The 24,238-nt window shown below is 43.8% G+C and overlaps 1 protein-coding gene and 2 long non-coding RNA genes across 4 annotated transcripts in view; 2 read left to right on the top strand and 1 right to left on the bottom strand.

The window, feature by feature from the left end:
* Positions 1-2,678: 2,678 nt before the first annotated feature.
* On the bottom strand, positions 2,679-6,645 carry LOC309380662. Its single transcript, XR_014172997.1, has 2 exons — positions 5,172-6,645; positions 2,679-2,906 (listed from the first exon to the last, which is right to left on the bottom strand). It is a non-coding gene; the product is annotated as an uncharacterized lncRNA (long non-coding RNA).
* Positions 2,900-6,308, top strand: LOC309380666. The gene is made up of 2 exons (XR_014173002.1): positions 2,900-3,431; positions 4,016-6,308. It is a non-coding gene; the product is annotated as an uncharacterized lncRNA (long non-coding RNA).
* Positions 6,646-8,228: 1,583 nt separating the features above from the next.
* HSD17B3 (hydroxysteroid 17-beta dehydrogenase 3) overlaps positions 8,229-24,238 on the top strand; it is a 28,147-nt gene continuing 12,137 nt past the window's right edge. The window contains exons 1-4 of one of the 2 annotated variants that reach the window (XM_081930759.1): positions 8,229-8,381; positions 14,398-14,623; positions 18,894-18,940; positions 22,664-22,739. In XM_081930759.1, the coding sequence (XP_081786885.1) occupies positions 14,470-14,623; positions 18,894-18,940; positions 22,664-22,739 (277 nt within the window). In that variant the 5' untranslated portion in view covers positions 8,229-8,381; positions 14,398-14,469. Of the gene's footprint in view, positions 8,382-13,847; positions 14,084-14,397; positions 14,624-18,893; positions 18,941-22,663; positions 22,740-24,238 lie in introns of those variants that run through there. The other variant, XM_081930758.1, reaches the window with a different exon arrangement.

Raw genomic sequence — 24,238 nt, 5'->3', positions numbered from 1 at the left:
TTGATCATTATTTATGTAGTAAGACTAATTGCAATAGATGGATGGGTGGCAGGGTTTGGGAATTTGTTCCTTCCACGGGAAATCTTTGCACTGGGTCAAATCCAGGGGTCCTTCCTCCATGTTTATTCTGTTGAGGGTGTTGAATCGCCTTTTCTCCCAGACTGCCTGTAGCTATGGGTAGACTCCTTGCTTAAATTTTGAAAAGGATTGACCAGAAGATACAGACTGCAAAATATTGTTGTGCTAACAGCCACACGGGACACGGGTGGCGCTGTGGGTAAAACCTCAGTGCCTAGGACTTGGCGATCACATGGTCGGTGGTTCGAATCCCCGCGGCGGGGTGAGCTCCCATCGTTCGGTCCCAGCTCCTGCCCACCTAGCAGTTCGAAAGCACGTCAAAGTGCAAGTAGATAAATAGTGCCCGCTTACCAGCGGGAAGGTAAACGGCGTTCCGTGTGCTGCGCTGGCTCTCCAGATGCAGCTTGTCACGCTGGCCACGTGACCCGGAAGTGTCTCCAGACAGCGCTGGCCCACAGCCTCTTAAGTGAGATGGGCGCACAACCCTAGAGTCAGACACGACTGGCCCATACGGGCAGGGGTACCTTTACCTTTTTAACAGCCACACATGTGTGGACTTCAGTTAAGAACTCGACAGCACACATCTGTCTTGCCCACATCTAGCTGCCTCAGTTCAGAGCTTTAGAGATCTGGGCTGCATTGTACTGGTTGAAGGATAGACTTAGACATGGGTAGGCAAACTAAGGCCGAGGGCCAGATCCAGCATAATTGCCTTCTAAATCCAGCCTGCGTACAGTCTGGGAATCAGTGTGTTTTTACATGAGTAGAATGTGTCCTTTTATTTAAAATGCATCTCTTGGTTATTTGTGGGGCATAGGAATTTCTTCATTATTTTTTTCAAAATATAATCCAGCCCCCCCCCACAAGGTCTGAGAGCCCCCTGTTGAAAAAGTCTGTTTGCTGACCCCTGGACTTAGATGTCCCCTTGGCTCCCCCCAGCTCTAGGATGCTGGAGATGAAAGGGCAAGAAATATGTCATTTGCAAAGGCAACTCCTGTGCTATCCAGAAACTAGCCATTCGATTGCAGAGATTAATGTGATCTTGTGAATGTGCCCCACCAGTTTTGGGGGAGCATAGGTCTCCAGTGTGATCTGCAACCTCCAGATACATTGGGCGGTCTGGGGATTGATTGCACTGAATGATCTCGCTGGATGCCAACTATGCCATGGAGGGCATGGGCACATCCGATACCAAATACATTCTGTTCCTTAAGGATGAACAGCAGGTTGGTGTTCACTGGCATGGACCCTAATTTCTCTGAATGCAGTTCTGCTCATGGAATTGGGGTTTCCCCTCTCCTGCTTCCAGCTGAACCTCTGGCAGCCCATGAAGGTCAAGGAACCCTCTAGAATGTCACAACACAATCTTTGGGTCCAAGCCAGAGTGTTTTTATTAAGGGCTTTCCTTCTTACTGTGCTGGTTCTGTTTGTTTAATTCTCCCAGTCGGACAATTGTCTTCAGCCAGATCCAAACCTGACTCCATCATCTCTTGCTATGCTGCCCTGGTCGGGCTGTTCCAGGTTAATTGGGCTAATTGGGTTAATTGGGAGAAAGCCAATGGAGGTTGAAGTATTAGGCAAGGTGCAGTGCAGGGCAAAGATCCTTAAAATTCCTTTCTCAGACACTTTTCACCTTTAGAACAGGAACATTTTAGATGGGAGACAGAGGTACAGAACATTCATAGCTAGTGGCATAAAATAATAACACTGGTACAGTGGTTGGCTGCTTGCCGTTTGCTGCTTAATACCTCAGTTCAAGTCACTTGGTTTTTGCTTAAATCTCCCTGGCAGGAGCTGGGATCCTCAGGCCAAGTGGAGTCAAATGTGGCCCCTCCAGGTCTCTGTCTGACCCTCAGGATTCTGACCAGAACACCACCAGCAAATGACACAAGTAGGGAGAAGATTGTAATACTCCTTTACCATTTGGAGAAATTTGGGAGAAATGTTCTTACTATTTCATTCAGCTACCTTTCCCCACCCATAAAAAACTCTAAATTGGGAGCTTTGAATAGGTTGCAGTTTAAGGAAGCAAGAGGTACTAGAATGGTTTTCATTAATATATCTGAGACAATCAGGTTTTGGGTATCTTTTGCTAGCCAGTTTGCATGGTGCAAATGCATTGAAAGGAGATGCTGTAAGTACTTCTGATAAAGTACATGAATATTGTGGCACATATGTTCTAGAGCAGGCATGGGTAAACTAGGCCCTCCAGATGTTTTGGGACTACAGCTCCCATCATCCCTAGCTAACAGGACCAGTGGTCAGGGATGATGGGAGTTGTACTCCCCAAACATCTGGAGGGCCGAGTTTGCCTATGCCTGTTCTAGAAAAATTGAAATATCCAGAAATTCAGGGAGAGGAACATGGCGGATTGAATGTATTTTGTCGGCAGGTTGCCAAAGGAGATAATTATGTGGTGATTGATGATAGTCAGACATAAATCTTGAAATGGAAATATCCCTAAATATGAAAGCACACAACTATCTTGTAATAGGATACCTTCTTGTAAGTCATGAAAATAGTATCTGTTCTGTTTATAACTTGTTCATATCTGTAATTAAACTGTCAATTCCCTCTATGGCTTTTCTATAATAATAATAATAATAATAATAATAATAATAATAATGAAAAGGAATAATATTTACGTTATGCTATATATGAATATGAAAAGAAAAATCTAAGAAGAAATTTTTAAAATTCAATTTACTGTATCAATTATATATCATTCATGTAACCAATTCCACATTTCGCACATGCTACAATACATAAAATGGGATCTGCAACTTTGTGGCAGAGTATGTGGTCTGTATGAAGGATGTTTCACTCAGCTAAAAAAGAAAAAAATGAATGAAAGAGGGCTGGGAGGCCCTGAAGAAACGGCTGCTAGTCAAAATAGTCAATACTGAACTATCATAGAATCATAGAGTTTGAAGGGATCCTTCAATGCAGGTTTATAAACTAAGCACCCATGACAGCTGGCCATCCAATCTCTGCTTAAAAACCTGCGAGGAAGGAGAGTCCACCACTTCTCAATGAAGTTTGTTCCACTGTCAAACAGCTCTTACTGCCAGAAAGTTCTTCCTGATATTTAGCTGGAATCTCCTTCCTTGTAACTTGAAGGCATTGGTTTGGGTCCTAGCCTCTGGAGCAAGAGAAAGCAAGCTTGCCCCATCTTCCATGTGAGAGCCCTTTAGATACTTGAAGATGGCTACCATATCTCCTCTCAGTCTCCTCTTTTCCAGGCTAAACATGCCCAACTCTCTCAACTGTTTCTTGCATACAAAATATCCTGTCTCATGAAAAGTGGTTGCCCTTTGGTTCCAGTCAGTTCTATGATGCTACTGTCAAATACAGTGGTGCCTCGCAAGACGAAAAGAATCCGTTCCGCGAGTCTCTTCGTCTTGCGTTTATTTCGTCTTGCGAAGCAAGCCCATTAGCGGCTTAGCAAATTAGCGCTATTAGCGGCTTCGCGGGCTTAGCGGATCAGCTGATAAGTGGCTTAGCGGCTTAGCGGGTCAGCTGATTAGTGGCTTAGCGGATCAGCTGTTTAGCGGCTTAGCGGATCAGCTGTTAAGCGGCTTAGCGGATCAGCTGATAAGTGGCTTAGTGGATCAGCTGATAAGCGGCTTAACGGATCAGCTGTTAAGCGGCTTATCGGCTTATCGGATCAGCTGTTAAGCGGCTTAGCGGATCAGCTGTTAAGCAGCTTAGCAGATCAGCTGTTAAGCGGCTTAGCGGGTCAGCTGATAAGCGGCTTAGCGGCTTGGGAAAAGGGGGGGAAGAAAAAACCCCCGTAGGAACTCGCAAGACATTTTCATCTTGCGAAGCAAGCCCATAGGAAATTCGTTTTGCGAAGCACCTCCAAAACGGAAAACCCTTTCGTCTAGCGGGTTTTCCGTCTTGCAAGGCATTCGTCTTGTGGGGCACCACTGTAAAGGGGAAAAAATGTCCTTTCCTGGTTGCATAACCTACAATGGCGCCATGAGCATCCCTTTCAGGTTTGGGGGCATGTATGGTTCCAACGTCGCTACCTGGTGCAGTGAACTGTGTGAGGCATGCACACTCTGAACGAGCAGATCTGGTGCCCCAAAACTGCTGTGCCTGAAGGACAGGCTTAAGTGTTCAATATGTTTGCATTGAGGATTTCTCTCTTATTGCCCCAACACTCCTTGTGTGATTCTCCCAGTGGAGATACGAGTGATATGGGATCCCTTCCCTACTTCCCACCTGTCTGCTACTCTTGGACCCATTGAAGAGCCTCTCTGGTTAGGGCACTGTGGCAATCACACACAGGGCCCCCGGACATTTGACGGTCTATTCACCCTGTGCCACCGCTGTGATTGCCTTTTCCGCTGCCACCACCCTGTATCTCACAGGGACACACGGAGTCCAGTCAGTTGTTAATATAAACAAATGATCAAGTTTATTTTTAAATGCAGGAACAAGCTTATGGTTTCAGTTAATTTTTCTCTTGTCAGTTTCTTATTCTTAGTTCCTACAACTCCATACTGATTATTCCCAACTATCTATCTGACTCCACCTAACAATTCCTCTCACTCCCTCACAATACAACTTTACCAACCCACACCTAAACCTCCCTCTTCCTTCTTTAACTCCCAAACCTCAACTCAAGTGAACTCAACTCTCAACTGACTTTCAAAACCTCCCACTCTAACTTTTATTCCCCCCCTTGCATTCTCACTGGCCAATCATATCACACCTATTTTAACCCTTTCCTTATGACCCATCCTAGGAGGCAAATGCCACAGGGACTATATGGAATGTCATAGAATTTGGTGCCGACTTCAGTGGGAGTTGGGAAATAGACAACATCAGGGAGCCCCTTTATTCATTTCCTCTTACGCAATGGCATCTTTTTGACCCAAGCCAGTATACTTGAGTACGAGAGTTCATTTTTATTAGTCATTTAATTCTCCCCATGAAACTATTTTCTTCAGCGATATCCAAACCTATTTCCATAATCATTTGCTGTACAGTCACAGATAGGTAGTTTCCCCTTTTGCTGCTGGATCACTTGAGAAAAAACAGTGAACAGCCAAAGAGCATAAGCATGTAGGCAGAGCATTCACAACCTTGCAATGGAAAGGGCAGAGCTGGCCTGTAGCTTCTCCAGGCTTAAATGGCTGTTGGTCTGCTCACTTCTGGGTTTGATTCACCCATGCTAGATGAGGAGCATCTGGGCATGTAGGAGACCATCAATCTTCCATCACAGATCAGAGCTGGTTTATGGAACTCTGTGCAGGGCAGGAGATATCAAGAATAGGAAACAAACACCCAGACCACGTTTCTTCCGTGGTTCAGAAAAATCCACTTGGGCAAAGCTACAGCTTCACTTTGACCCAGGCTTTAGATTTTTCTATCCAGGCCAGGTTCTAAAACAGGCATAGGCAAACTCGGTCCTCCAGATGTTTTGGGACTACAACTCCCATCATCCCTAGCTAACAGAACCAGTGGTCAGGGATGATGGGAATTGTAGTCTCAAAACATCTGGAGGGCTGAGTTTGCCTATGCCTGTTCTAAAACATCAGTGTGGAGACCTGTTTGTTTTCTCCCAGCCTCATTATGTGATCCTTAAAGTTAGGGCTGAGCCGCCTGTGGCCTTCTGTATATATTGCTTTCCAATTCCCATCAGCTTTAGGGAACCTGTCCAATGGCCAGGGGTGATGACAGGTCTAGCCCAACAACTTTTGAAGACCACAGCTGCTCCCTCCCTGCCCAATGAGTCAAAACTTGTTAAATGCTGAGTACACTTTCACAACTCTGCATGTTCAACAGAGATGCCATATTCAGAATGATCTGATGAAAAGAGCCCCAGTTTTAACTGGGGAGCAATCTTACATTAGCCAGGACAGGTATAGTGTGAAAGATCCTGGACACTACTGTTATTTCCGGGTTCTTTTCCTTTAAATTTTTGCAAAATAATTACAAATAAATCCATAGATAGATATACACATATAAATTTATGGAAGCAACCAAATACTTCATCTTGGTTTGTAGAGAATATGGTGCATTGGTACAGAAAACCTCAAGAAAAGGGTTGGTACATTGATATTTCTATTATTTAAAATTTATAGACCACTCTTATAAGAACGAAGTTGCCTATATTTTACCACATTGTACTATGACCTTTTATATGTTTCAAAATAAAAAATGGGGATTCTTTCATCTTGTACTTAATTAAAAATAAATAAAATCCTTTTTGCAATGAATTCGCTGTGTTTTTGTCTCCCCTTTCCAACTGCCTTGACTGCCCTTTCCTAGAAGTTAGCCAATTTCATCATTTAAGCAGCTTCCCAAACTTTAGCTCCCGAGGCATCTAGAGATAATGATATGGGAGTTTTCTGTCTCTGACACATGACTGTTTTGGCCGCTATTAATAACTGAAAGTCATTTCCCAATCCTCTTCTGCTTTAATATCCTTACTCTGTCCAATTATAATTACAACAGGATTTTTTTGGGAAATGATAGCCTAGGATGCTTGTTATTTCTGTCGGCACAAATTCCCAAAATCTGATTGCTCAGTATGCCCTCATGACGTGAAACATGTTTACATCAGAAGTTACACATCTCCATCATGGGTCACTGGCCCTCAAAAATATTTTACTCAACCTGGCAGGAGTCAGGTACCATCCTGTCAAATCCGTACAGAACGTTCCTTTAAGAGTTTCCAAATCAAATACCATTTGTCTGTCAGTATTTGCTTTATAGCAATTCTGTTAATATTTTGTATATCTGACCTAAAGTTCCATGTGACCAATCAACTGCTGAGATCAATAATAATTCAAATAATTAACTGCTGAGATCAATAATAATTCAAATAATTCAAAATTCATACAATTTCTAAAGAGCTATGGCATCTTTATTTATTGGAGAATCTATATCTCACCAAAAATGGTCACAGGGTAGTTTACAAATCTAGGGTAATATAAAAACATAGTACTGTATACAATAAACAGAAACATTAAAATAATTTTCATAAATTCCATAGGTAACAACATCATTAAAATTACTTAAGCCACCAGCTTCTAAAAGCCAGGCATCTAAAAAAAAGAAGAATATATTAAATGCAGGATTATAATGTAAAAAGGAAAGTTGAATTCAATTAAGGCAGATACCACCAACCTTTCTGGGCTTGTGGACACATTTTTTTTTATTATAAAAAAGCCTTTTAGGGCTTTAAAGGTCACCAACGTATGGGGCTCTTCACACCTCCAATCTAAAGTGGTACCCAGACACAGTTTCATCACCTGAGTCCAACTTTCACAGATCAAAGGTCTTTTATACTACCCTTTCTCCCTGTGGATGGGAGGGTTTATTTTCTGAAAGTATTAGCAACATGTGGTATTTCAAATGAGGTCTATGGCTGTGAACACCATACCTCTCAAGCACATTTAAAGTAACCCCCCCCCCGAAGAATCCTGGGAACTGTAGTTTACCCCCCCCCCCCACGGAGCTACCATTCCCAGCACCCCTAACAGACTACATTTCCCAGAAATCTTGGGGTGTTGCTGAGCATGAGCTTGAAACAGTTCTTGTGGATAAAGCCTACAACTAGAATCTAGTTAGGCAGACCAAAGACCCAGACGCATTTTGCACCCTTTAAAAGACCTCTCCCTTCGTTTCAAATTAAGTCTATGGAAGAAGCAAGGGGCATTTTTGTTTGAGAAGAGGACTTTCAAATTCCTCGTTTCCACGTTCCTTATAGATGCATAAAAATGCAGCACCCTTTGAACCTTAGCCTATAAAAGTTAAACTTCAATGTGATTAAAGGTTCCCCTCCTTTTACATGATAGGCTGCTGCTTATCAGATATGGGTGTGACAGGTTTCCCTGGTACCTTTTGCCTCCAACTGAAGAAAGGACGGGTGAGGGAATGTGACGGGTGAGAGTTTGTTCTCAGGTAGCTTCCTGTGCGCTGCTAGCAAGTGGCATGTAAGTCAAGCTACATTTCGTATTGTTATTAATTTGGCAGGCCAGTCAGACTCCCCATAATGTCTTCTGCCTTCGGGGAGGGTCAGAATTTGAGCAAACTCACAGATTCCTGGACTTGGCTGAGAGCAACGCCAGCTAACCTCCTCATGAGGCCATCCTGGGTCGCCGAAGAAACGATGGCGCTGATAGCTAACCCCTTGATGGAAGTCCTCAACCAGGTCAAAGATTCTGGCAAACACAGAGGGAGAAGCTGCCAGGTAACAGGGGCCATGATGTCACCACGGGGAGAGAGGGTGCCTTTTTACAACACAGGAAGGAGCAGGAAGTGGGCAGAACTCTCCATAAACTCAGGTGTATATCATAGAACCACAGGTACTGTATGTGTGAATAATCCATATCTGCAGACTCCATTGTGCCTTGATTTCCCAGTGAAAGCACAACTCTGGGTGAGTGAAAAATGGGTGCTGGATTTTACTAAGCAGATCAAGTAGCATTGGGGGGTAAATTCGATTCAGTTCACATTTTTTTTTTTTAAAGATATTTATTAAGATTTTATAAGCAAAAAAGGATTACAGAATAAAAAAGAAAGAATAAAAATAAAAGGCAAAAATACAAAAATACAAGTTAACAAATACAAAATACATAAAAAAGAATAAATGAAAAATAGAAAACTTTAAAAACAAATCAGTCTTTTCATGACTTGTATTTCATTTACTTATTTTCCTGACCTCCTCACGCCTCCCTTTTTTGTATTCCTGTTCACATGGTTAATTCAGCAAATCCTTACCCTCATTGTTTTTGTCTTAATTTTGTATCATAACATGTTTAACTTCATATTGTCATCTAGTTATCAATCCATTTTTACATATTCTTTTAACTTTGTTGCAAAAACCGTCTCAATTCAATCAATCCTACATCATTTTAACATTCATTAATTTTACAATGTTTCTGCAAATAGTCTTTAAATTTCTTCCAATCTTCTTCCACCAACTCTTCTCCCTGGTCTCGGATTCTGCCAGTCATTTCCGCCAGTTCCATATAGTCCATCACCTTCATCTGCCATTCTTCCAAGGTGGGTAGATCTTGTGTCTTCCAATACTTTGCAATGAGTATTCTTGCTGCTGTTGTAGCATACATAAAGAAAGTTCTATCCTTCTTTGGCACCAATTGGCCGACCATGCCCAGGAGAAAGGCCTCTGGTTTCTTCAAGAAGGTATATTTAAATACCTTTTTCAATTCATTATAGATCATATCCCAGAAAGCCTTAATCCTTGGGCATGTCCACCAAAGGTGAAAGAATGTACCTTCATTTTCTTTACATTTCCAACACTTGTTATCGGGCAAATGATATATTTTTGCAAGCTTGACTGGTGTCATGTACCACCTGTATATCATTTTCATAATATTCTCTCTTAAGGCATTACATGCCGTAAATTTCATACCTGTGGTCCACAACTGTTCCCAGTCAGCAAACATTATGTTATGTCCAACATCTTGAGCCCATTTAATCATAGCAGATTTAACCGTTTCATCCTGAGTATTCCATTTCAACAGCAAGTTATACATTCTTGATAATATCTTAGTTTTGGGGTCTAACAATTCTGTTTCCAATTTTGATTTTTCCACCTGGAAACCAATTTTTTTGTCTAAATTGTATGCCTCCCTTATTTGATAATAATGAAGCCAATCTCGCACTTTATCTTTTAATTTCTCAAAACTCTGCAATTTCAGTTTGTCACCCAAAATCTCCCAATATTTTGGCCATTTTGCCTCCATATTGAGCCTTTTTCTGAGCCTTCGCTTCCATCGGTGATAACCACCTTGGGGTTTTGTTTTCAAGTAAGTCTTTATATCTTGTCCAGACATTAAACAATGCTCTTCTGACAATATGGTTTTTAAATGCTTTGTGTGCTTTAACCTTGTCATACCACAGATATGCATGCCACCCAAAGACATTATTAAAGCCTTCTAAGTCCAAAATGTCTGTGTTCTCAAGAAGCAGCCATTCTTTCAGCCAGCGAAATGCTGCTGATTCATAATACAGTTTAAGGTCTGGCAGGGCAAATCCACCTCTGTCCTTTGCATCTGTTAATATTTTAAATTTTATTCTAGGCTTCTTGCCCTGCCAGACGAATCTAGAAATATCTTTCTGCCACTTCTTGAAACAGTCCATCTTGTCCAAAATTTGCCATGATTGAAACAAAAATAACATTCTTGGCAATACATTCATCTTTATAGCAGCAATTCGACCAAACAAGGAAAGCTTCAAATTCGACCATATTTCAAGATCTTTCTTAACTTCAAACCATTCAATTCAGTTCACATTTAAAGGCAAACCGACCAAATCCATAGCTGTCAACTTTTCCCTTTTCTTGCAAGGAATCCTATTCAGAATAAGGGAATTTTCCTTTAAAAAAGGGAAACGTTGACAGCTATGCAAATCTGCATTTTTGCGGAAGCAATATGAGAACCCAAACACAGCTGTCCTTTGAAATGTGATCCTCTCTGAATTTTGCAATACGGATCTCCAGCCATAATAGGGTAAAGTACAGTGGTACCTCAGGTTAAGTACTTCATTCGTTCCAGAGGTCCGTTTTTAACCTGAAACTGTTCTTAACCTGAAGCACCCCTTTAGCTAATGGGGCTTCCTGCTGCCACCGTGCCGCCGGAGCACAATTTCTGTTCTTATCCTGAAGCAAAGTTCTTAACCTGAAGCACTATTTCTGGGTTGGCGGAGTCTGTAACCTGAAGTGTATGTAACCTGAAGCGTATGTAACCCGAGGTATCACTGTATACATAAGAATGCATATGCTGACAATAATAAGATATCATTTGTCTGCCTCAGCAGAAGAAATTAAAAGGTAAAGGTAAAGGCACCCCTGCCCGTACGGGCCAGTCTTGACAGACTCTGGGGTTGTGCGCCCATCTCACTTAAGAGGCCAGGGGCCAGCGCTGTCCGGAGACACTTCCGGGTCACGTGGCCAGCGTGACATCGCTGCTCTGGCGAGCCAGAGCCGCACACGGAAACGCCGTTTACCTTCCCGCTGGTAAGCGGTCCCTATTTATCTACTTGCACCCGGAGGTGCTTTCGAACTGCTAGGTTGGCAGGCGCTGGGACCGAGCAGCGGGAGCGCACCCCGCCACAGGGATTCGAACCGCCGACCTTTCGATCGGCAAGTCCTAGGCGCTGAGGCTTTAACCCACAGCGCCACCTGCGTCCCTGTTAGAAGAAATTAGGTACTTCCTAATTCCAACTGTTCATTATAAGAATAACTGTTTAAAAGCTGGTACAGTGGTACCTCAGGTTAAGTACTTAATTCGTTCCATTCATAACCTGAAATGGTTCTTAACCTGAAGCACCACTTTAGCTAATGGGGCCTCCTGCTGCTGCCGCGCCGCTGGAGCCCGATTTCTGTTCTTATCCTGAAGTAAAGTTCTTAACTCGAAGCACTATTTCTGGGTTAGCGGAGTGTGTAACCTGAAGCGTATGTAACCTGAAGCGTATGTAACCCGAGGTACCACTGTACCTGAGTTTGATCCCTGCCCTGGCCTCTCCCCTCCTTGTCCCTTTTCCCTTGTGTTTTTATGAGTCTTCAGGCAGTTTCAGGAGTTGGACTAAATGACCCTTGTGGTCCAACTCAGTTCTATGATCCTAAGTCTACCATGAGCAGTCTCATTTTTAATCAACACCTTTCCAGACTCCCGCCTGAGACAACAGCCTCACTGCACCTCATGAGGTGAGAGGAATGCAGTGAGAGGAAGCTTGACTCTTAATTCTGTGCCAGTCTCATCAAAAGTGACTTACCCCCAAAATCTATTTACCCTGACCTAGTAAGAGTGGGAAATGGAGCTTTGCACTTGAGATTCCCCAGGTGGAACGCTTGATTCAAGAGCTTGGGCTGCAACTGACAAGGCCTAGCACTGCTGATCAGGATATTGGAGTAGGTCGCAGAGCAGAGCTTTCTAAACTTTTCATGTTGGCGACACACTTTGCAGACATGCATCATTTCGCAACACAATAATTCAGTTTTACTGACAAACCAGAGGTTAAACTAACCTCTTTCCCGCCCCGGGAAGAGCGTGGGGAGCATTCGCGCAACACACCTACACCCTGCGGCCAACACACTTGTGTGTCACAACACACAGTTTAGAAAGCTCTAGCATAGAGTGTTAGATCAGTTGCCATTTCCCACACACACACCCTCAAGCAGGTGATTGGTGGTAATAAGCACTAAAAACATGCACGATTCAGCCCAGTACCTTGAGATAAAGCAGGTTTTTCCAGCAGTCAGCAATGGTCAAAGAAAGTGTCTTGTGCTTCCAGCCACTGCTCGATGCTATACCTTTTCTTTCTCAAGGAACTGGTTGCTGTTCTGCTGTTTCTAATGCCGGCAGGAGGTCCATATGGGAGCCTCAGGGGGTTGCATAATAACTGGCTTGTGGTGGTCATTCTGGATCCTGGATGGTCTCAGCCACCAGGATTAATGATGAATCCTTGTGCCTTCATGTAATGAGTCCTTTGTCCTAAAGGCAAAGCTAAAGCTAAAGTCCAGTCAAAGGCGACTGTGGGCTGCAGCGCTCATCTGGCTTTCAGGCCAAGGGAGCCAGTGTTTGTCCACAGACAGCTTTCTGCGTCATGTGGCCAGCATGACTAAACCGCTTCTGGCGTAATGGGACACCATAATGGAAGCTAGAGCGCCCAGAAATGCCGTTTACCTTCCCACTGCAGTGGTACCTATTTATCTACTTGCACGTACATGCTTTCGAACTGCTGACCTTCCAATCAGCAAGCCCAAGAGGCTCAGCGGTTTAGACCACAGCACCACCCTCACTTTTTTGCTTAAATGCAAAACAGACCATCACAGAGTTGAACGACAGCAAAATGGCTGAGAATTAGCCCCACTGAAATTAGTGAGATTTACATTTGAGTATTTATTTTAAAATTTTATGCACTGCACTTTCCTATAAGGCTAAAAGCACCCTATTACAAAATAAAAATCAGAGACATCAGTGAGAGAGGGTTGGCAAAGAAACAGAGATTCAGAAAACCTGCCTAATAAATATAGTTTTTAGAAGACATGTATAAAGAGAAAGGTATGACTCTTGCTGAACTTCTATTAGCAAGGAGTACCACAAGGCACGGGACGCGGGTGGCGCTGTGGGTAAAACCTCAGCGCCTAGGACTTGCCGATCGCATGGTCGGCGGTTCGAATCCCCACGGCGGGTGCGCTCCCGTCGTTCGGTCCCAGCACCTGCCAACCTAGCAGTTCGAAAGCACCTCCGGGTGCAAGTAGATAAATAGGGACCGCTTACCAGCGGGAAGGTAAACGGCGTTCCATGTGCTGCGCTGGCTCGCCAGATGCAGCTTGTCACACTGGCCACGTGACCCGGAAGTGTCTGCGGACAGCGCTGGCTCCTGGCCTCTAGAGTGAGATGAGCGCACAACCCTAGAGTCTGGCAAGACTGGCCCAAACAGGCAGGGGTACCTTTACCTTTACCTTACCACAAGGCACAGCCTGCCATACTAGGGGTTCAGCCCCACCACCAGGCAGTGAAGTGAAGTGAAGTGAAGTGAAGTGAAGTGAAGGCCAGCCAGACTTCAGGGGCATGTGAGACCACAAACAGTCCCCCATCAGAAGACTTCAGTGATTGAGACAGAACGTAAGGAATAAGGTGGTTCTTAAATAACCTTGGGTGCAAGTTATTTAAGTCATTGTGAATTAACACAGGCCCCTGGCCTGATAGCAGATTGGTCGCCATTGTAGCTCTCTCAACAGGAGAATAACATCTTGCCAAAGACCTGCTCCTGTGAGAAATCTGGCTGCTACATTGTTTACTAGTTTCGGCTTCCAGACCGGATTCAAGGGCAGAGCCAACTAAGAGTGTACAAAATTGCGCTGCTCATTCAAGAGCTAGCTAAGTGGTCCTGTCACATGGACCAACCACAAAACTAGGAGAGCACCACTGGCACCCAGAGAGAAAAGCCCAGATGCTGGAAATGAGATTTATTCCAGGTCTGGAATAACAGACGACTGTGATTTCGGTAGCTGTATGTGAGTATCTTAAATAGGCATATTATATCCATAAGGGGGTTATGTTCTGGGACATCTTTTATCTCGGCGACAGACAACAGAGAGCCAAAGGCAACATCATCCTGCAAACCAGCTGACCTGACCCTGACCACAATGTGCCCTGAGAATGAGCATCTCTCCATGCAAAAAAAATAATAAAAAAATTAGCTCTCATTTTTTGTTTGGGTAGTTTTCATATCTGGGCCAATAAAGTTATTCTATGATCTCTATGGGTAAAAAAAATCCACATGACTCACATGTTTATGATTAGACAGGCTTCTTCTTCCTTTTACCAGAGCGAAAAGTAGCAGTGCACCAGAAGAGAGACAGTGGCAGTATCTTATCTGAGCCCACAGCATCGGTTCATCATGGGTGAATTCCTGCAGCAGTTCCTCGCTTGCCTCGGGGGCCTCACTTGTCTCGTTTTCCTGGTGAAATGCGTTCGGTTTTTGAAATATTTCTCTCCGCTTGTATGGAGTACTGTGCCTGAGTCTTTTTTTCGGTCCATGGGAGAATGGGCAGGTAAAGCAACTTTTCCTCATATTTTTATTTCTGGGGAAATGTGAACGGATGTGTTGGGAAGGGAGCAGGGGAGCAACTCTGTGGGCACCAGCTTTGCAACACAAAAGGTCCCAGGTTGTGGCATCTCCAAACGGGGCTAGGAAAGACCTGGAGAGTTGATGCCAGTCAGAGTGGGGAAGTATTGAGCTAGAATCTAGATGGACCTAATCCAGTCCTCTAACCACGACACTAGCTCTCAATCTTTGAAGGTTCATGGGCAGTGCTGGATTTACATTTAGTGGTACCTCTGGTTATGAACTTAATTCGTTCCGGAGGTCCGTTCTTAACCTGAAACTGTTCTTAACCTGAGGTACCACTTTAGCTAGTGGGGCCTTCCGCTGCCGCAACGCTACTGGCGCGCGATTTCTGTTCTCATCCTGAGGTAAAGTTCTTAACCCGAGGTACTACTTCCGGGTTAGCGGAGTCTGTAACCCGAAGTGTTTGTAACCCGAGGTGTTTGTAACCCGAGGTACCACTGTATAAGCTAAACAAGCTATAGCTTAGGGCCCCAGTCTCTTGGGGGCCCCCAAAAAGATTTAAGGAAAAGAACATGGATGTACATTTTCAAAATATAAGATAATAAATAAATATAATAAAACCTACATACAGCAACAGTGTTTTGTGTTGTATAGGCTCCTATGATGTAAGGAATGAGCCACCAATCATTTTAAGAATAACTTAATAATTCTTTCACTATTAATATACAGACATACGTCGGGTTGAAGTAGCTTCAGGTTGAGCATTTTTGGAATGCGTTACTTAAGGGTTTTGTCACTCACACATGCGCAGACGCTCAAAATGACGTCATGCGCATGCGCAGAAGAGGCAAATCGCGACCCATGCACGTGCAGACGTGAGTTGCATTCGCTTCAGGATATGAACGGAGCTCCGGAACGGATCCCGTTCGCAGCCAGAGGTACCACTGTACTTCTTCTTAATTGTATGTTAGTTCAACAATTACTTTGATAAAATACATATTTTGTGATGTGCAAATGGCTTTAGATACCTATTAGGTCCATAAATTTCCATATAGCATATATTCAACACAAAAAACATATTATAATATTGACACATGCACCCTTGAAATGTTTTTTTAATGCAGTTATGTAACTGAGAAGCGTTAATATGCAACTTCAATCTTTTTGAAATACAAAGAAATTCAGGCTGCAGTCCTACACAAATTTATGTGGAAGTAAGCTCCAGTAAACTCAGTGGAACTTGTTTTGGAACAGACACATGCAGGACAGCAATGAGAATTACTTTTGCTTATGGCAATGACTGGTTTGCCTGTGGCAGCTTCCTAGCCCACATCATCTGAATACGATTTACAAACCTAAGTTCTCCGGCCATTATCATTTTTTATGAGTGAACAGACAGATCTCCTACTCAGTGATGTGACTACAAACTGATAATTTAAAAGAAAAACAAACCCATGGGCTTGGATGCTAAGATAATGGATGCTTTGTAAACCTTTATGCAAAGCAGCTCCAAAGAAATGGATGGACCTAACTTAGTCGTGTTTGTTAATTTCAAGACATCTACTCTGAGTAAAAGTAGTTAAAAAAATAATAATTTTCAGTGATTTTCCAAAGAAACAAAAAGCAAAGAGTCCCCAAAAGTAAAACACAAAATATAACAAAAAGAAAAGAGGTCATGGACATGTTGCACAGCTTTTGTCAAGGATGCCAACAAACACCAGATAAATGATTTTGTCCTTGGGGTTTTGAAAAAATGAGAATCACACATTCCAAGCGTCCAACAAAGCTCTCACGTGCCATGGAATATTTTGCAGAAGAGGAATATTCCAAACATTTTTCAACCAAGAAGAAACACAGAGGTTAGACAAAGTTTTCCATTTTTGTACAATTGAGAGACCTGCTGCTGCGAATAAGAGAAGCAGTATTTTTATTTTTTTATTTTGCTTTTATGTCATGATTACCCTCCTCAAATAAAGAGAGGAGTACCAATTGTGGGGTGAATTGAATAGGTTCCTTAATAATTTGAGAGATTTCTTCAAAAAGTTCCAGGGGTGCCCAAACTTTTTTCAAAGAGGGCCAGATTTGATGAAGTGAACATGCGTGAGGGCCGACCAAAGTTGTTGAGAGCTTTTTTTTTTACAGTTTTACCCCAAAGTTGTTCAGCTTTTTTTAGGATTTTACCCCAGGACACATACTGCCACGGAGGCCGGATTAAATTGACCGGCGGACCAGATTAGGGCCCCGAAATGGACTTTGGACATGCCTGCTAGTTTACACCAAAGACTTTAACTAGTAGACAGGTTAAAATGCAATTTAAAATGCAGCCTCATTTTAAAAGTAGCAAACCAAAACCATAAGGGAAGGGAAACATAAGGGTCAGACTGAGTCCAAACCAAAGGCCAGGTGGAACAGCTCTCTCTTGCAGGCCCTGCGGAAAGATATCAAGTCCCGCAGGGCCCTTGTCTCTTGTGACAGAGCATTCCACCAAGTCGGGGCCAGTACTGAAAAGGCCCTGGCCCTAGTTGAGACCAATCTAACCACCTTGCGACTTGGGACCTCCAAATATATGTTGTTGTTGTTTAGTCGTTCAGTCGTGCCCGACTCTTCGTGACCCCATGGACCAGAGAACGCCAGGCACCTCTGTCCTCCACTGCCTCCCGCAGACTCATGGTGGTAACCTCGAAAACACTATCCAACCATCTCGTCCTCTGTCGCCCCCTTCTCCTTGTGCCCTCCATCTTTCCCAACATCAGGGTCTTCTCCAGGGAGTCTTCTCTTCTCATGAGGTGGCCAAAGTACTGGAGCCTCAGCTTCACAATCTGTCCTTCCAGTGAGCACTCAGGGCTGATTTCCTTCAGAATGGAAAGGTTTGATCTTCTTGCAGTCCATGGGACTCTCAAGAGTCTCCTCCAGCACCATAATTCAAAAGCATCAATTCTTCGGCGATCAGCCTTCTTTATGGTCCAGCTCTCACTTCCATACATTACTACTGGGAAAACCATAGCTTTAACTATACGAACCTTTGTTGGCAAGGTGATGTCTCTACTTCTCAAGATGCTGTCTAGGCCTGTCATTGCCCTTCTCCCAAGAAGCAGGCGTCTTTTAATTTCGTGGCTGCTGTCACCATCTGCAGTGATCATTGAGCCCAAGAAAGTAAAATCTCTCACTACCTCCATTTCTTCCCCTTCTGTTTGCCAGGAGGTGATGGGACCAGTGGCCATGATCTTCGTTTTTTTGATGTTGAGCTTCAGACCATATTTTGCGCTCTCCTCTTTCACCCTCATTAAAAGGTTCTCGGTCCACATACTGCTTGAGCCTTCCTTGTAGAATTTTAAGGAACTCAGCAAAATATTTGTTTGTTTGTTTGTTTGTTTGTTTGTTTGTTTGTTTGTGGGCCCAGTCACAGTGCTGCCACATACACACACCCAGACAGTGATCTGGATTAGAAATGGCCACAACTTTATTGATTACAGATATAGGGGATTTTTGGCTCAGGTACTGAGTGTATGTACAGTGGTACCTCAGGTTACATATGCTTCAGGTTACAGAGTCCACTAACCCAGAAATAGTACCTCGGGTTAAGAACTTTGCTTCAGGATGAGAACAGAAATCGTGCTCCGGGGGCGCGGCAGCAGCAGGAGGCCCCATTAGCTAAAGTGGTGCTTCAGGTTAAGAACAATTTCAGGTTAAGAACGGACTTCCGGAACGAATTAAATACTTAACCCAAGGTACCACTGTAAATCTGTTACAGCCACACCAGACCAAAAATAACAATTAATTTTTAAAAGGTAAAGGAACTCTGTTCCCCTGAGTTCCATATGGAACTCAGCTGTACGGCTGCAAATAAGTATGTTGTAAAGTGCATTATACAAATGTGACACTAGATGGCGATGGTGAGCTGTGTCAAATTCAATATATTTTTCAAAATATTTTTTTAAAAAAGCATTTTCACAGCATTTTTTATGTGTGTCTAGATTCCACCCTGCTTAAAAAGCAAACAAATCCCTGCATATAGGTCTTTTAGGAGGTGTGCAATTTTATATAATTGAAACCCACCAACATCCAAACTGATGGTCAGAGATGATGGGAGCTATTGCCCAGCAATATCTCAAGGTGTGCTGTCTCTGCATTTCTCCATCAATGAGACTGGGATGCAAAAAATAAATAAAGCACGTGGAACCACAGTGTTTGAAATGCAAGAAAGAACAAGCCAATTAAAGATCATATACTGTCTTTATTGTGTCATCATTTAGTGATCACAGGATCTGGCGACGGGATTGGAAAAGCCTATTCCTTTGAGGTATGATAAACATGTACAGAATCTCTTTGCATTTATGTCGTGTTTTGGAGTATTCATAAGGCTTTGCATACATGTTTCTCACAGTCAGTCAGTCAGTCTTATTGCACATAGCCAAAGGCTGCCGCAATGCACACAAGAGTCATTCAACAATTAAAATATGCTGGATTAATACAAAAAACCTAACACATTTATATGATCAAGACATTACCTACTGTAAACAGAGCTATAAAAGTTCCTTAATATACAGGTTAAGACATTAAACAATAAAATTTATAGGCTAAAATCGTCACATGGCCACTAATATATTAAAAAATAATATTAATTAGTACAATGTGCAATTATATTCAGAGTTTGGTGATAAAGATAGGATATAGCTTGATGTAGATAGGGTCAAATAAATTCATCTCCTTTACAGTTGGTGGCGATCTTGGCTATATAATTTGCTCTAATTTTCCTAGCAGTAATTGCAAAGAGTGCTACACGCCAGGTCACATACTTATCTGTGTCTGTGAGTTGATATAAAATCATGTCAGAGGGGTTCTGGCCAGGGGACCTTAGTTTCTCACAGCAACCCTTACAGTCCTGTAAAACTATATTTATCCAAGGGACAGGAGAGTGTATGTAGCTATGTGGGAAGCTCCCTCAACGTAGGGAAATTAGGAGCACAGCAACATGATGGTGGAATTCCATGGGATGAACAGCTTAGTGCTCCAGCCAGGTCAGGGATTCTCTGCTACAGAAAGTCATTCTTTGCAGCCTCCCAAAGGAAAGTGGGGGAATGTTGTCCCAAAGCTCCTACAACGTGGAACCAACAGTCTTTGGCGCAGGGGGATTGCATTCTGCATAACACTGATGTATTGAAGAGGCAGGAAGAGAGAAGCTTCTATAATTATTATTATTATTATTATTATTATTATTATTATTATTATTATTAATAAATTTTATTTCTACCCTGGCCAGAGCTGTGCTCAGGGCAGCTAACACCAGTAAAATTATAATAAAAAATAAAGATTAAAAAATAAACCAATTTAAAATACAGGTTAAAATATAATTTAAAATGCAGCCTCGTTTTAATAGTAGCCCATAGATCAAAACCATAAGGGGAGGGAAACATAAGGGTCAGACTGATGTGGACACAGTGGCGGAGGAAGGGGGAGCAGTCCGCCCCGGGTGCCACCTCTGAGGGGGGCGTGACAAGAAGTCACCCCACGAGGGGCTGGTCCCGCCAACCCCGGGCGTGGCAGCACAAGCTGCCGCCATCGCACCGCTGCAGTCGCGTGCAAAGGATCCTCCGCTCGCGGCAGCACCCTCCGCCATCGTCCATACAGTGCTTGAGCGGCGCCGTCGGTAAACCACCCAGTGGCGCATGCACGTGCACTGTACGTACCGCGCATGCGGGCTACACACATGCGCCATATGGATGGTGGCGGTATCCGCACCGCTACATTCTGTGCATGCCTGCCCCGTATGGATGGCAGTGGGATCCCTCTGCCGCCACAGCCGCCGCAAGCAGAGGATTGCACCACCATGCGTACTGTGTGCGTGCATGCACAATATGTAGTGGCGTGCGTGGTGTGACATTAACATATGAGAGTGCTGGAGGTGAAATAGTTAAACAGGTTACCCAATTAGGACCCAGGGGTGGAGTCAGAGGGACTATAAAAGCAGCTCTGGGAGGGGCAGAGGGAGGAGTTTGTTGGGAGTTGGGTAGTTGGTTGGAGTGGGAGTGAATTGGGATAGAGTCTGTGCGTAGGTTGAGTTACTGTAGCGAAATAAGCTGAGTCAGGAACAGGGGCTAGGAAGACAAGTAAATATCTGAGAGGTGGTTCAGTGAGTGAGAGCAGGTAGCGGAAGTTATAGGTCTGGATAGGCACCCCATGAATGTAATTGACCGAAACCGTTTATGAAACCACACACTTGTTAAACTGCAATAAATAAACCGAAGTTTATGTTCCAATTTAACCCTGACTGGACTCAGTATTGTACCAGGTGGGGCCTGGGTGGTGGCAGCGAGAAATAAAGTGGTGGCACAGGGATCAATAGACGGTGAAATGTCCAGGGACCCTGTGTGGTAGTAGCAGCACATGTGCATGCGCTATACGTATGGCACATGCACATGCACCGGTGGGCACTTTGCCCCGCCCCCAGCCCGGGTGCTGGTTCTCCTTCCTTCGCCCCTGTGTGGACACATCAGAGAATCATCGAGTTTGGGGTGGAGGCCTTGTGGACCACTTAGTCTATCCTGCTGTCGGATGCAAGAAGTGTTGGAACCAAAGCATCCCAAAGAGATGCTGTCCAGCCTCTACTTGAAGGCTTCCAGGGAAGGAGAGCTTGTCTCTCCACCCAGACATATTGGGCACCAACTGTGGTGAGCTTCTGCCAGCTGTTAAAAATGCAACTTATTTACTCAAACTTCCTTTGGCCTGATACCAGCTGAATGATTCCTGACTGCTATAATTGAGATGGGTTGTTTTTATTGTTGTTGTTTTAAAATGGTATATTCAGTTGCTTATGAGTTGTTGTTTTGAATTTGAATGTGTGTGTGTTTTTACTGAACACTGCCCCTGTGGTATTATTTCCAAATAAACAAATGGTCCCATAATTGACCTGCATTCATTTACTCCTAATGTTCAACTAAAACCCACCCTCCTGTAATTTAAACTTATTTGATCTAGTCCTGCTCTCTAGGGCAGCAGAGAAGAAGTCTTTGCCCTGTTAAACCACTGAGCCTAGGACTTGCCGATCAGAAGGTCGGCGGTTCGAATCCCCGTGACGGGGTGAGCTCCCGTTGCTCGGTCCCTGCTCCTGCCAACCTAGCAATTCTAAAGCATGTCAAAGTGCAAGTAGATAAATAGGTACCACTCTGGCAGGAAGGTAAACGGCGTTTCCATGTGCTACTCTGGTTCGCCAGAAGCAGCTTAGTCATGCTGGCCACATGACCCAGAAACTGTACACCAGCTCCCTTGGCCAATAAAGCGAGATGAGCGCTGCAACCCCAGAGTCGTTCACAACTGGACCTAACGGTCAGGGGTCCCTTTACCTTTACCTTTATGTGACACTATTTCAAGTATTTTAAGAGTGATATCTTGTACTTCTCACACCCACCCCAGTCTTGTCTTATTTGGTTCCCAGTTCTTATACCACGGGGGAGGTGGAAGGTTAGAGAAAGTAAAGAAGAGAGTTTGGGAACTTCCCTATGACCTGCTTATTGTGCATTTATCCTGATTTGTTTGCAGGAAGATTAAATGATGTTGGCTATTTAAAGCATTCACCTGATTTTTTTGTGGGAAGATTAGAAGCCATTGCATCAGAGCAAGTGTTCTGTGTCTTCCAGTTCAGGTCCCTGTCATTTCCCTTATTGCAAAAAGTCTTTTGGTTACATGAAACTTCCCAGTCCACTATAATTGTTCAACCTGAATTTGCCAGCACGTGATTGAATCCCACCAGGAAATAGAGACAGTGAATAAGCACCTTGAATGGTGCTCATAATCTCACCCTTTATTAGCATTTCAATACTTTTGCCACTAGGAGTCAGAATTTCCCAGTTCACTCTGACCTGCATCGCACAACTGGAAAGCAATTGCTTCCTTTCATCTGCATTTGTGTATCCTCTGCAGTTGCGGATATTAGGACAAATGCAACAAGCATCTGGGTAGCTTCTGCCATATCAGTGCAGCCCAATCATTCCTGAAATACTAATATATTTACGACTTGCTTCCATAGCTCGCCAGACGTGGATTAAATATTGTTTTGATTAGCAGAACACTAACAAAAATGCAGAAGGTAGCCTCTGAAATTGGTAAGTATCTAATATGTGAAAAAGTTATCACTTGATATCTTTATGCCTTAGGTTGTAATCCGAAGCAGACTTCCTAAGTGTGCCGAAGGACGTGCCTTTGAATTCAGTGGGACATTTTGCTGTATAAACAGTCTTAGAAGTGCCCTGTAAAATTCATTTTATTAATCAACTAGTAAAGGTAAAGGGACCCCTGTCCGTTAGGTCCAGTTGTGACTGACTCTGGGGTTGCGGCGCTCATCTCGCTTTATTGGCCGAGGGAGCCGGCGTACAGCTTCTGGGTCATGTGGCCAGCATGACTAAGCCGCTTCTGGCGAACCAGAGCAGTGCACGGAAATGCCGTTTACCTTCCCACCAGAGCAGTACCTATTTATCTACTTGCACTTTGACGTGCTTTTGAACTGCTAGGTTGGCAGGAGCAGGGACCGAGCAACGGGAGCTCACCCCGTGGCGGGGATTCAAACCACCGACCTTCTGATTGGCAAGTCTTAGGCTCTGTGGTTTAACTCACAGTGCCACCCGCGTCCTGCTTATTAATCAACTAGGAATAATTTAATTAGGCGATAGTCTGACTAGAAAAAAACCTTTGCTGCATGGAGTGTGAGGCATCCCATATTCTCCTTTGCCAGGCATTCCCATTTTGCTGGCAAATAAAAGTTGATCCACACTTGACACAGCATTTGAAGTTGTGGCTTAATCATCACTTGCCTCAGTGAATACTAACGTAGAAGTGTGGGCCTCCAGATTTGATACTGGACTACAGCTCTCATAATCCCTGACCGTTACCCATGCTGACCAGGGTTGATGGAACCTGGAATCCATCAACATCTGGAGGGACACAGATTCACAGTTGTTGGAGTCCAGTGACATGCCATTGTGGTCCACTGCATGTTTAGAGACATACCCCATCCCATCAGACGTTACTAGGGCCTCTTGGACTTGCTGATCACAAGGTCGGCAGTTTGAGTCCCCATGACAGAGTGAGCTCCCGTTGCCCTGTCCCAGCTCCTGCCAACCTAGCAGTTCGAAAGCACACCAGTGCAAGTAGATAAATAGGTACCGCTGCGGCAGGAAGACAAATGGCATTTCTGTTTCCTCTGGTTTCTGTCACGGTGTTCCATTGCGCCAGAGGTGGTTTATTCATGCTGGCCACATGACCTGGAAAGCTGTCTGTGGCCTGAAAGTGAGATGAGTTCCACAATCCCATAGTTGCCTTTGACTGGACTTAACCCTCCAGGGGTCCTTTACCTTTTACTTTAGCTTACTAGGTGAATGGAATGGATATTCTACACCAGTGTTGTCTGCGTAAAGTGTGAGCTGGCTGTACATATGTAGAATTAAATTTAAGAGCTCTTGTACTGATGCAATAGTTGGAGCCATTGCTTTGGTGTAAGGCAGGATCCAGCGCTCAGGTTCTCAAACTGTGACCTTGTGGTGGTCCACAAGTTTCGTTAAAGTGTTTCACAGAAAAACACAGTCAGTAATATTTCTACTCCATTCTG

This window comes from Podarcis melisellensis (genome assembly GCF_964234715.1).
Source record: "Podarcis melisellensis genome assembly, chromosome: 11".
NCBI classification, from domain to species: domain Eukaryota; kingdom Metazoa; phylum Chordata; class Lepidosauria; order Squamata; family Lacertidae; genus Podarcis; species Podarcis melisellensis.
Note: the sequence above shows the minus strand (reverse complement) of the source record. Positions and strands in the feature narration are given on the sequence as shown.